This window comes from Schistocerca americana, chromosome X, assembly GCF_021461395.2.
Source record: "Schistocerca americana isolate TAMUIC-IGC-003095 chromosome X, iqSchAmer2.1, whole genome shotgun sequence".
NCBI classification, from domain to species: Eukaryota; Metazoa; Arthropoda; class Insecta; order Orthoptera; family Acrididae; genus Schistocerca; species Schistocerca americana.
The window spans coordinates 519,637,870-519,651,449 of record NC_060130.1 but is presented as its reverse complement, the minus strand read 5'-3'; the positions used below and the strand labels follow the sequence as shown (position 1 = coordinate 519,651,449).

General features: G+C 48.9%; 1 protein-coding gene across 1 annotated transcript in view; it reads left to right on the top strand.

Annotated features, from left to right (window-relative positions):
- The window catches only part of LOC124555003 (elongation of very long chain fatty acids protein-like), a 227,124-nt gene that overhangs the window by 137,916 nt on the left and 75,628 nt on the right, over positions 1–13,580 (top strand). The window contains exon 3 of the mRNA XM_047128746.1: positions 3,166–3,356. Coding sequence (XP_046984702.1) covers positions 3,166–3,356 — 191 coding nt within the window. The remainder of the gene's footprint in view (positions 1–3,165; positions 3,357–13,580) is intronic.

The following is a 13,580-nucleotide window of genomic DNA, read 5'->3' as shown; positions in this document are numbered from 1 at the left end:
TAGTGGACCCCGTCGCAATTTCTAACTCATTGGGTCAACACTTTGCTGAGATTTGGAGCTCCACAAATTACCCGCCAGCGTTTCTCCCGAAGAAACGTGCAGCGGAAGTGCAACCTCTTGCTTCCTCTTCTATAAATCGCGTATGTAAGGTTTTGGAGCGTATGGTGAATTGCCGTTTAGCTTGGTGGCTGGAGTCCCGCAGTCTTTTAACACCTGCCCAATGCGGATTCCGAAAGCATCGTTCTGCAGTTGACCATCTTGTTGCTCTCTCCACTTCTATCATGAACAATTTTCTCCGGAACCGCCAAACAGTAGCAATATTTTTTGATCTGGAGCGAGCATACGATGCCTGCTGGAGGTCAGGCATCCACCGCACGCTGTTCTCTTGGGGCTTTCGAGGTCGGCTGCCCCTTTTTCTTCGCGATTTTATGGCAGAGCGCACATTTAGGGTGCTGGTGAACACTACTCTCTCCCGTACTTTCTCCCAAGAAAACGGGGTACCCCAGGGCTCCGTGCTGAGTGTTGTACTGTTTGCCATTGCCATAAATCCAATTATGGATTGACTCCTTCCTGATGTCTCGGGCTCCCTCATTGTGGAGGTTTTTGCGATCTACTACAGCTCTCAACGGACCAGCCTTCTTGAACGACGTCTTCGAGGATGTCTCGGTCGCCTCCACTCTTGGAGCATCGAAACCGGCTTCCGTTTTTCTCCCAGTAAGACCGTTTGTGTTAATTTTTGGCGACGTAAGGCGTTTCTTCCACCCTCCTTACATCTAGGTCCTGTCAACCTTCCGTTTTCAGACGTCGCTTAATTCTTGGGTCTTATGTTTGAAAGAAAACTGTGCTGGTCCTCCCATGTTTTCAATCTTTCGGCTCGCTGTCTGCGATCACTCAACACCCTCCGTGTCCTGAATGGTACCTCCTGGGGAGCGGACTGAGTTGTCCTTCTCCGCCTCTATCGCGCCTTAGTGCGCTCGAAATAGGACTATGGTAGCGTAGTCTACTCCTCTGCTCGGCCGTCTATTCTTCGGCGTCTCGACTCTATCCACCACCGTGGATTACGTTTAGTGTCTGGAGCTTTTTACACCAGCCCTGTGGAAAGCCTTTATGCTGAGACTGCTGAACCTCCGCTGTCCAATCGGCGAGCAGTCCTTTTAAGTTGTTATGCTAGCCATCTGTCTTCCCTGTCTGCTAATCCAGCCCATGACATTTTTTTCGACGCCTCCTTTGATGTAGGGTATGCAGGCCGCCCCTCCTCCCTACTACCACCGGGAGTCCGCTTCCATCAACTGCTCCATTCTCTTTCCTTCCGCTTTCCTAAAACCTTCTTGACAACTTGGGGTACAGCACCGCCTTGGCTCCGTCCCCGGATCTGCCTGCTCCGTGACCTTTGTCGATTTCCCAAGGATGGTACCCCTTCACTTGTTTATCGTCGGGCATTTGCTGCTCTATGTGCACAAATGACAGAAGCCACATTTATTTACACCGACGGCTCGAAAACATCGTTAGGTGTAGGGAGTGCCTATATTGTTGGCGACACCCCAAATCACTTTCGGCTTCCCGACCAGTGTTCGGTTTATACTGCGGAGCTTTACGCTGTTCTCCAGGCTGTCCACTACATCCGCCGCCATCAGCGGATACAGTACGTTATCTGCTCAGATTCTCTCAGCTCTCTCCTCAGTCTCCAAGCTCTTTACCCTGTCCACCCTCTGGTCCCCAGGATTCAGGACTGTCAGGGCTTGCTCCACCTGGGGGGCGTCTCGGTGGCGTTCCTCTGGATCCCAGGACACGTTTGTATCTGTGGAAATGAGGCGGCCGATATTGCAGCCAAGGCTGCAGTCTCTCTTCTTCGGCCAGCTATTCGCACGATTCCCTTCGCCGATCTACGGAGTGTTTTATGTAGTCGTGTTGTTCTTTTATGGAATGCACATTGGCCGACACTTTCCCATAATAAATTGCGGGACGTGAAAGCTCTTCCCTGTGCTTGGACCTCTTCCTCCCGACCGCGTCGTCGAGAGGAGGTAATTCTAACTAGACTCCGGATAGGGTACTGTCTTTTTAGCCATTGACATCTTTTAAGCGGCGATCCTCCCCCACTCTGTCCCCACTGCTCTCAGCTGTGGACGGTAAGACACCTTTTAATTGAGTGCCCCTATTTTACTCCGTTACGCGCCCGTCTACAGCTGTCGCCTGAAATATCGTCCATTTTAGCAGATGAGACGCGCTCGGCCGATCGCGTTCTCGAGTTTATTAGTGCCAGTGAGATGACGTCAGTCATTTGAAGCTCTTTTTGCGGACAACCAACCCACTTTCTGTAGTGGTTTTTTAAGCTTTCCTCCTTTTAGTTTCTCCAATTTTTTGAGTTTCGTTCCCATTGCTGCTGGTTTCCATTTTCGTTTTTTACCTTTTGCTAAGTCACAGACCGGGCGCTAATGACCATAGCAGTTTTGCGCCCTAAAACCAAAACAAACAAAAAACTGGCAGTTAATCCTCACGACAAACAAATGCACCGTATTTTGTATAGAGACACGAAAATGACCCTTGTTAAATGGTCACACCATCGCAGAACAATCGCAAGCAGCGATCAAGTTCGTAAAGTATCTTAGAGTATGCTTATGGAGTGGTTTAAAGTGGAACGACCACATAAAACCAATCGTAGAAAAGGCAGATCCCTGAATGTGACTGATAGGTGGTGTAGTCTGCCCACGAAAGGCAGCTCACAAAACCCTCTGTCAGCCGATGCTTGAATATTGGACTTCAGACTGTGCCTTTTCAGACTGATTTAAGTAATACAGGATCCAAAGAAGAGCAGCATGTTTCGTGAGAGATTCGTTTAATAAGAGCAAATGCTTGATGGAGACGCTCATAAACTCCGGTGACAGGTGTTACAAGGGAGGCATTGTACACTACGGCATCGTTCACTGTTAAAATTTAGAGGGAGAAACCGTAGAAGGATTAGTCAACTTACTGGATGCTCCTGCGTTTCTCTCATGAAAGAACCTTCGAGGTAAAATCAGAAAGATCGCTAACACGAAGGCTTACCAACAATTCTATTTCCAAGCTGGCTATGTGCAGGTGTGTGTGTGTGTGTGTGTGTGTGTGTGTGTGTGTGTGTGTATTTGTCGTAGAGCGCTACAATGTGTGTACTGTGTGCTGTGGTTGCAGACCAGCGCGTCAAGGACTGGCCGTTGATGTCGGGTCCGCTGCCTACGCTGCTGATATGCGTGAGCTACGCCTACATCGCCAAGGTGGTGGGGCCGAGACTCATGCGCGACCGCAAAGCGATGCAGCTCAAAGTCCCACTCGTGCTGTACAACCTGGCGCAGGTCTTCTTCAGCATGTGGCTCTTCTACGAGGTGAGTATCAGCGCCGATTTCCAGGTACCTAAATGCTAGTCTGACAGAAACGAATATGACTCAACTCTGAAGACTGTATCCGGCGTTAAATCAGGTGAGAACGACAAACAGCAGCAGTCTTTTGGTTGGGGGATGGGTGGGGGGCGGGCAGGACGAGGAGGAGAATGTGGATGTGAATGATGAAGGGGACGTCCCAGAGTCACTACCGCAACACGTGAGAGAGGGTGCCACTTTAAGACAGTCGCGTGCTAAAATGAATTACCTACAGTGTCACAGATTTTACCTTTCTGCAATTAGCGTGGTTTCTGTACCACAGTGATAGGGTAGCCACATCGTAAGTGCAGTCACATCTCCGGAGAGGCCACATTAACATATGGTTCCTGAAAAGGAGGAACAGCATTTTTCAGTAGTTTCGGAAGTAACGGTCTGGGTAATTGACTGATATGGTCTTGTAACGATAACGAAAACGGCCTCGTTATGTTGATACTGCGTATGACTGAAATCAGTGGGAACTAAACAACTAAACCCGTTACATTTCTCGAGAATATGTAGCTCTACTGCATGGTTTAATTATGGCATCTTGGGATAAAATATTCCGGAAGTAAACTAGTCCCCCCATTCGAATCTAATGGCGAAGACTATTCTGGAAGAAGTCATCATGGAAAGCAAATCTGGAATTTGACAGGTTGAAGCGAGGAATGCTAGACACCTTTTATGGCGTAGGTTGGTTAGAGAACTCCAGTAAATGGATAGCATAAAATAAGTAGTGGGAATTAGTGAAGTGCGATGGCAGGAAGGATTATTATTTGTGGTTGCATGGATACTTGATTGCCAATACAAAATCAAATAGGGTTCATGAGGAGAGGTTTAATAATGAATAATAAAATACGAATGAAGGGGAACTACAGTGGAAAACCGCGATCATCGTCGCGAAAATAGTCATGCAATCAACAACCACCGCAGTGTAAAAGTTTGACAGCTATACCCGCGGATTGAGAGACTAGAGGAACGTATGATCAGATAAAAGAAATTATTCAGATAGTTACAGGAGATCAGAATTTGTGGTGGGATACTGGAATTTGACTCTAGGAAAAGGAAAAAGTACAACATGGAATGGGGGAAAGGATGGCCACAAAACAGTATAAACAGGTGATAGTAACGTAGAAACAATGTAAAGAATACACAAAGTAATCCACTGCAACATGCATAACGGTAGACAAAAATGTTATCAGTTTTTTCAACTCAATGGATTTGCGCCCGCGTTCGCGCAGTCACACACACACACACACACACACACACACACACACACACACACACATATTCTGATAAGGAGAAGAAGATTCAAGAACTCAAAACTTTGGATCGTCTCTCTTATTCTGAGGCCAGGAAGAAGTATGACCGCCTCCATCCCGTGACGTTGACAACTTCGTTTGCCTCAGTCGTGTCCACTCCTTCAGCAGTATCCTCACCCCTATCCTGTCCCCCCTCCACCTCCTCCCCCCATCCGGGGTCTATGCCACCGCCTCCCAAATCCCTCCCTTCCAAATCCTCCATCCCCGCGGTCCCCGCCCCCTCTGCCCCAGGGGCCACCCTTCCTCCTCCCACCCCGCCGCCTGAGAAGCGATCCTCTTCTCAGGCGTCCATCGGGGAAACGTTCCGGACCCCGGCTTCAGAGGTCCGGCTTTCCAAAACGGACCCCGCGCGTGAGGACCTTCTTCGGGTCCAGCCCACCATCCCTGTGCCTCCTCGGACTTCCAAGAAGGCCTCCAAGAAGTAGTCTCTATCCCCCTCTCCACCCCGGCGCGATTCGTCTAACGCTCTATCCGTGAGTCGCTGCTCCCGGCCATCCTCAGTTTCGCCGGGACACTCTGCTGCCAGGCGCTCAGCTGGCCTCTCGTCGGCAAATGATGCTGCCCCTCCTACGCAACCCGGGACAGCGGCCGCAGCTGGCGACGACTCGATGGAACAGGATCCTTCTCCCGCCAGTTGTAGCGTTGTTCCCTCGAAACCTGGCCCTCCGCGGCCGTCGAGGTGACCAGTTCTTCCCCCGTCTCGTTCCCCCCTTTTTTTCTGACTAGCGATGGCCTTGTTACATTGGAACATAAGAGGTATTCGATCTAATCGGGAGGAATTACGACTGCTCCTCCACCTGCACTGTCCACTCGTCCTTGGTCTCCAGGAAGCCAAGTTGCGCCCGACTGACCGTATTGCCTTTACCCACTATACCTCGGAGTGGTATGACCTCACCCCTGTGGACAGTATCCCAGCTCATGGTGGGGTCATGTTGCTCGTTCGAGACGATGTCTATTTCCATCCCATCCCGTTGACCACCCCACTCCAAGCAATAGCTGTCCGTATTACTCTTTCTGCTTTTACTTTTTCAGTTTGTACCATCTACACTCCATCGTCATCCGCTGTTAGTCGGGCTGACATGATGCACCTGATTGTTCAGCTTCCCCCGCCGTTTTTATTGTTTGGCGACTTCAATGCCCATCATCCCCTTTGGGGCTCTCCTGCATCCTGTCAAAGAGGCTCCCTCTTGGCGGATGTCTTCAACCATCTCAATCTTGTCTGCCTCAATACTGGCGCCCCGACTTTCCTCTCGGGCTCTACTCATACCTACTCCCACTTGGACCTTTCGATCTGTTCTACCACTCTTGCCCGTCTGTTCGAGTGGTATGTCCTTTCTGACACCTATTCGAGCGACCACTTCCCCTGTGTTGTTAGTCTCCTGCATCACACCCCATCCCCACGTCCTTCAAGCTGGAACATACCGAAAGCTGACTGTGGATTTCACTCCTCCATGGCGACCTTTCCGGACCACGATTTTCTCAGTTGTGACAGTCAGGTCGAATACCTCACGGCTGTTATCATCAATGCTGCCGAACGTTCCATTCCTCGTACTGCCTCTTCTTCACATCGCGTTTCCGTCCCCTGTTGGAATGAGGCTTGTCGAGACGCTATCCGTGCTCGACGACGTGCTTTACGCACCTTTCGCCGCCATCCTACGTTGGCGAATTGTATTGGATACAAACGACTCAGAGCGCAATGCCGTAGAGTCATCAAAGACAGCAAAAAAGCTTGTTGGGCCTCTTTCACCAGCTCCTTTAACAGTTTTACTCCCTCTTCCGTCGTTTGGGGTGGCCTGCGCCGGCTGTCGGGCATTAAGGCCCACTCCTCGGTACCTGGCCTGACCTCAGGTAATGAGGTCCTTGTTGATCCTGTGGCTGTCTCCAACGCCTTCGGCCGCTTTTTCGCGGAGGTTTCAAGCTCCGCCCATTACCACCCTGCCTTCCTTCCCAGGAAAGAGGCAGAAGAGGCTCGGCGACCTTCCTTCCACTCGCTGAATCTGGAAACTTATAATGCCCCCTTTACTATGCGGGAACTCGAACGTGCGCTTGCACTGTCCCAGTCCTCTGCTCCAGGCCCAGATGCCATTCACGTTCAGATGCTGACACACCTTTCTCCGGCGAGCAAAAGCTTCCTTCTTCGTACCTACAATCGCGTCTGGACCGAAGGTCAGGTCCCCATGCGTTGGCGTGACGCTGTCGTTGTTCCTATACCCAAACCCGGGAAGGATAGACACCTTCCTTCTAGTTACCCCCCATTTCTCTTACGAGCTGTGTCTGTAAGGTGATGGAGCGCATGGTTAATGCTCGGTTAGTCTGGATTCTTGAATCTCAATGGCTACTTACCAACGTCCAATGCAGCTTTCGTCGCCGCCTCTCCGCTGTTGACCACCTTGTGACCTTGTCGACATTCATCATGAACAACTTTTTGCGAAGGCTCCAAACACTAGCCGTGTTCTTCGATTTGGAGAAGGCTTATGATACCTGTTGGAGAGGAGGTATCCTCCGCACTATGCACAGGTGGGGCCTACGCGGTCGCCTGCCCCTTTTTATTGATTCCTTTTTAACAGATCGAAAGTTTAGGGTACTTGTGGGTTCCGTATTGTCCGACGTCTTCCTCCAGGAGAACTGAGTCCCTCAGGGCTCCGTCTTGAGCGTAGCCCTTGTTGCCATCGCGATCAATCCAATTATGGATTGCATTCCACCTAATGTCTCTTTGTTGATGACTTCGCGATCTACTGCAGTGCCCAGAGAACATGCCTCCTGGAGCGCTGCCTTCAGCGTTGTCTAGATACACTATACTCATGAAGCGTGGCAAATGGCTTCCGGTTCTCTGAAGAGAAGACGGTTTGTATCAACTATTGGCGATATAAAGCGTTCCTTCCGCCATCCTTACATCTCGGTCCCGTTGTTCTCCCATTCGTGGAAACAACTAAGTTTCTAGGGCTCGCATTGGACAGGAAACTTTGTTTGTCTCCGCACGTCTCTTATTTGGCGGCCCGTTGTACACGTTCCCTTAATGTCCTCAGAGTTCTTAGTGGTTCATCTTGGGGAGCGGATCGCACTGTCCTGCTTCGCTTGTATCGGTCCATAGTCCGATCGAAGCTGGATTATGGGAGCCTCGTCTACTCGTCTGCTCGGCCATCCCTCTTACGCCGTCTCAACTCCATCCACCATCGGGGGTTATGTCTTGCGACTGTAGCCTTCTACACTAGTCCTGAAGCTGCCGAATTACCATTGACCTACCGGCGCGATGTACTGCTGTGTCGGTATGCCTGCTGGCTGTTGTCAATGCCCGACCACCCCTTTTATCAGTCCTTCTTCGCTGATTCTCTCGACAGTCAGTACGGGTTGTATGTGTCTGCCCTGCTGCCCCCCCAAGTCCGCTTCCGTCGCCTGCTTCGACAATTGGATTTTGCCCTCCCTACCACCTTCAGAGAGGGTGAGAGCCCGACACCACCTTTGCTCCAGGCTCCGGTTCATATTTATCTCGACCTCAGCTCACTCCCGAAGGAGGGTACTCCGGCTGCAGTGTATTGCTCACGGTTTGTCAAACTTCGTGCTCGACTTGCCGGTCACACCTTTATTTACACTGATGGCTCAAAAACTGACGATGGTGTTGGCTGTGCCTTTGTCGTCGGGGCCGTCACCTTTAAATACCGGCTCCTCGACCAATGTTCCAGCTTTACGGCCGAGCTTTTTGCTCTCCATCAGGCCGTTCAGTATGCCCGCCGCCACCGCCATTCATCGTATGTACTCTGCTCTGATACACTCAGTGCTCTTCAGAGCCTTGGAACTCCCTATCCGGTCCATCCTTTGGTGCAACGGATCCAACAGTCCCTCCATTCTTTCGCTGATAATGGTTCTCCTGTCAGCTTTCTGTGGGTTCCCGGCCATGTGGGAGTGCCTGGGAATGAGGCTGCTGATGCTGCAGCCAAGGCTGCAGTCCTCCTGCCTCGGCCAGCCTCCCATTGTGTCCCGTCATCTTACGTTCGTGTGGTTGTTTGTAAGAGGCTTGTGTCGTTGTGGTGGGATGCTTGGTCATCCCTACAAGGAAACAAGCTCCGGGCAGTAAAACCACTCGCAACTGCTTGGACAACCTCCTCCCGACCATCTCGGCGGGAGGAGGTCCCTCTGACCAGGCTGTGGATTGGGCATTGCCGGTTTAGCCACCGCCACCTGCTTTCCGGTGACCCAGCCCCGCAGTGCCCTTGTGGTCAGGCATTAACAGTGCGCCATGTTTTATTGTTGTGTCCCCGCTTTAGTCAATCTCGTGTTGTCCTGTCCCTGCCATCTACTTTACCGGATATTTTAGCTGATGACGCTCGAGCAGCTGCTCGTGTTCTGCGTTTTATAACTTTGACTGGCTTGTCCAAAGACATCTAACTCTTTTACTTATTTTATCTGCATCTTTGTAAGGACTTTCTGGTGTCCCCCCCCCCCTCCCCTTGAGTTTTACTAGATTCTATGTGCTCTAACGATTGTGACTGGGCGCTAATGACCTCAGTAGTTGAGCGCCCTTAAACCCCAACAAAAAAAACCATTCTGACAACTGGTTAAGGTGCTCAGTATGGGGTGTGACCACCTTTGGCAGCAATATAGGCCTGACAACGACAGGACATGCTATGAAAGATACCTTCAATCTCCTGTTGAGGCAATAACGTCCATTCTTCCTGCAGAGCGGCTAATAAATCTTGGAGAGTGGTTGGGGGATACTGGTGTCACGCAACCCGTCTCCTTAGTGCATTCCAGACATTCTCTGTGGGATTAAAGTCCGGAATGCGAGCGGGCCATGCCGTCTTCAAAAATATCAACCATCTGTGCTTTGAGGTCGAGCATTATCGTCAATCAATACGAAGTCTAGGCCCACAGCACCTCGCAACAACCGCGCATGAGATTCCAAGATATTTTCACGTTACCTGACAGCAATTAAATGGTGCATATTCACCTGTACAGTCTCATGTAGAAGTGTTCGTGTGGTCAACATAGTCCCTGACCATACCATTAGGGATCCTCCTCGATATCGATATTTTTCCACGATGTTTGCGTCCCGAAATCGTGTTCCACGTGACCTCCAGATGCGAATCGGTCGAGAATTACTCTACAGACCAAATTGGGACTCATATGTGGAAAGAACATTGGCCCACCGTTCTACCGTTCAGGTGACATGTTGACGGCTCCACTCTAGACGTTCCCTTCTGCGAAGACACGCCAGAGGTAGACAGACAGCAGGTCTCCAACAACAATGACCATTCTGATGAAGCCTTCTGTACACCGGGGATGCTGTGAGGTCAGATGCCAATTGCAGTGCAGTAGTAAAGCGGTACCGTCGTGCCCTTAACGGTCCACTCTTTCTGATGTCATACGTGTCCGTCCTGTCCTGGTCTCTGGGATAGTTTCGGTCTCTGTAAACTGTTTGCGACTCTCCTGTTCCCATTCTTCCTATGGTCCTCCACAGCAGTGTCTGTAGGGGTCTCTCCTCTGCCATGCTGCACCGTCTGTGACTGTGTACACAGCGATTGTCGATGTGGGAGTACCCTGCAAACACTACCCAGATTAAGTGCCCTGAACGTCATTGCTGGGACGGTCGTCCGTTCCTTTCAGAAGACGGTCGTAACTAAATCTGTTGACAGCTTGTATGATTATATCGTTAATTAGACACAGGACGGTGAAATAGCAGTTTGTTGCTTTAATTTTGGACACCAGCGTACACAATTGATTTAAGAATCGTGAAAGAAGGTTGTGTAGGATAAGACAGGAAGCACCAGAAGATTCCTAATAGATTTCATAATGGTAACACAGAGGCCCTAAAACCAGGTTTTAAGCCTCAAAATATTTCAAGGAGCAGACACGGTCATAATTTATTGGTTGTTATCTGGAGATCAAAATTGAAGAAATTTCAAAAAGGTAGTAAATTAGAGATACAAGATCTTGAGAGATGGAAAGCATTGTTTTTTCTCGATTTAGATAATGGGCGCAGCAGGGTTGATCGACGCAGTGGTCAAAGCCAAAGCTAAGATGCAAAATCACTTTCTGGTTACGGAGCCCCTAATTAACACAACCGCTCTTCCATTGCATTCAGTGAACTAATACGACGTCCGTATCGACCAACGCTTCATCAGTAAACCTGTCTATACGGTTGTGTATCACTGTTACCTTAAAACGAACGAGTTCGTCGTCGAGACCCAAAGGACATCGACCGATCGCAGTGTAATCCTCTTCCTTTAGGCGCCATGGGGATGTGGCAATGGAAGGGCATGTGGTCAGCACACCGTTCTCCCGACCATGTAGCCGACTTTGGAGCCACTGTCTTATTCAAGTAGTTTCTCAGTTGCCATCACGAGGCTGAGTGCAACCCGGTCCATTCCTCGCACGAAGAAGAAGAAGATTTGGTTGTATTGGGTAGTACGTATGGTAGTTATCCACGCTGACAAGTCAGCTGCAGAGGCGGCCCAATGTACAACGAACACTGACGGAAAAACTAATCCGACAAGAACGTAGTAGTACTGAATACAAGCATGACGTGGAGAATAAAGTGAGCATAACTGCTCCCAACGGCAAGTACGGGAAATGAATGGAATAAGTTTATGTCCGAAAAGAAAAAAACGCGCAGCACATACCGTAGACAGTTGCATTGTTGTGTACAGATTTTCATTGCAGTACAGATTAAAGGTAGAAAGAGCTAAGAAATCAAAGGGTAATACCGTTAATCTGTAACGAGCCGGCCGGCCGAAGTGGCCGTGCGGTTAAAGGCGCTGCAGTCTGGAACCGCAAGACCGCTACGGTCGCAGGTTCGAATCCTGCCTCGGGCATGGATGGATGTTTGTGATGTCCTTAGATTAGTTAGGTTTAACTAGTTCTAAGTTCTAGGGGACTAATGACCTCAGGAGTTGAGTCCAATAGTGCTCAGAGCCATTTTTTGTAACGAGCCACCGAAAACCCCGGGTCACTTTTATCAAGATGCTTGGATAATCTCCCTCTAGACATTCAGAAATTCTGTAGGTTGATTTCTGGTTCACCTTGCAGAAGGCACTACGAACTCTCAGGGTAAGGTCATTATGAAAGGTTGCAGTGAGTATAGAGATCCCCATAGTAAACATAAAATGTTTTTCTCTGGTCTCTTCCTCACGTTCTGGATATAGGATGACGACATAATAATGAATTTACCCGCGAGTCTCCCAATGGGTAGAATACACACAAGACTGTCACGCAGTTCCATGCGTTCACGCAATTTGTATGCAAAGGAAGAGAGCATAACAAACACACTTAATTTAGGAAGTTGACATTGCTGCCACACCAGAGAATCCTGTCCCTGGTAGGAACTAAAGTGTGCCAGGGACGTTCAAATGTTTGTCTCCGGCAACCATACGTTCAAAGGTACGTCCACAGCTCAACGTTGAGCTGTATGCTTTCATTTACGCGTCTTAGTTTCAAGTCGCCAAGGGGATAACATGCAATTGGGACAATAACAGCAACTCGTTATCAGAAGGCAATTGTTTCCGTGGCGAACAACTGCAATACTGGATTACGGAAACCAACTTACGACGATATGGAATCAAGTGGGCTGTTGTAACTGCTCAGGTTTCCTTTTTCCCTAAATCATTGTTGACTGTTTGTAAACTGACAAGCAGCTAATGAACTATATTCACATGCAGCATGTCCTCATTTAGTTTATTTATATCGCTAATAATGATGTTCGCCAGAGATCTCAAAGCATGCGCAATGCTAGTTTCCCTTCTGACTTCACCTCCTCTATTGTGGAGGACGTACTGAGTTTGATTTCAAAGAAATCTTCAAACCAAACGCTTCCCTGCCCTAACATTCCGTCAACCACGTATTGTTTCCTGGATTAGACTGGTTAACTGTCACTTTGTTTCCCGGAGTAGAGGAACAGGGCAACAGCTTAGGTGCCACTCAGTGTAATCTTCTGCAGTTCGAGAACTAAACGTGCTGGATTTCGCACCATCAGATAGGAGCTTGTGAAACCTGTATTGATTCCTACATAAGAGTTTAGTCAGTAAAAAAATCATAAGAGAACATAGACCACTTAAAATAACTCTACAGCATGCTAATGTAACATATGTATGGCAGTCTGTCAATCTGTACTCCGAACCACTCCACAAACTGAAACAACTTTTCCTCCTGCGATTGCCGATAAAATTGTGCTAGCGATTTAGTCCAACTTTTGCTTAAATACTGATGATAAAGGAGCACAGAGAAGGAAAACTAGATTTCCTAGTGACTGTAAAATGTGATGTTTTGTAGTAATTAGCCTAAGAAAACTCAGCAGAATCTTTCTTCGATAGTCAGTTCAGTAAGCTACGCTAATTAGTGATACTCTAGACTTACGTACTAGGGAGGAATTCTAACAACGGAATCCGTGGCCTTGTCTTCCATGCTGAACTGGAATAACTGGAGAGGACAGGTGCAGGATGAAGTTTTGTTTCGGACTTCTGGGTATGCTCGGATAGCCGAACTATAGAGCAGAATTAGTTCCGGCATGGCACAAAATTTTAATGTCGTTAAGGTTCAAATGGTTCTGAGCACTATGCGACTTAACTTCTGAGGTCATCAGTCGCCTAGAACTTAGAACTAATTAAACCTAACTAACCTAAGAACATCACACACATCCATGCCCGAGGCAGGATTCGAACCTGCGACCGTAGCGGTTGCTCGGTTCCAGACTGTAGGGCCTAGAACCGCACGGCCACTCCGACCGGCCAATGTTGTTAAGGGCTGAGAACAATTACGACCATGTGTAATTCGAATTTTACTTCCTTAGTAGAACTGTTTTCTACCAAAGGTTGAACACTACAGTCCTTTGCTATCAAAGGTCTTACCGTGTTAAAGGTGGCGCATACTTGCCTTCTCTAGA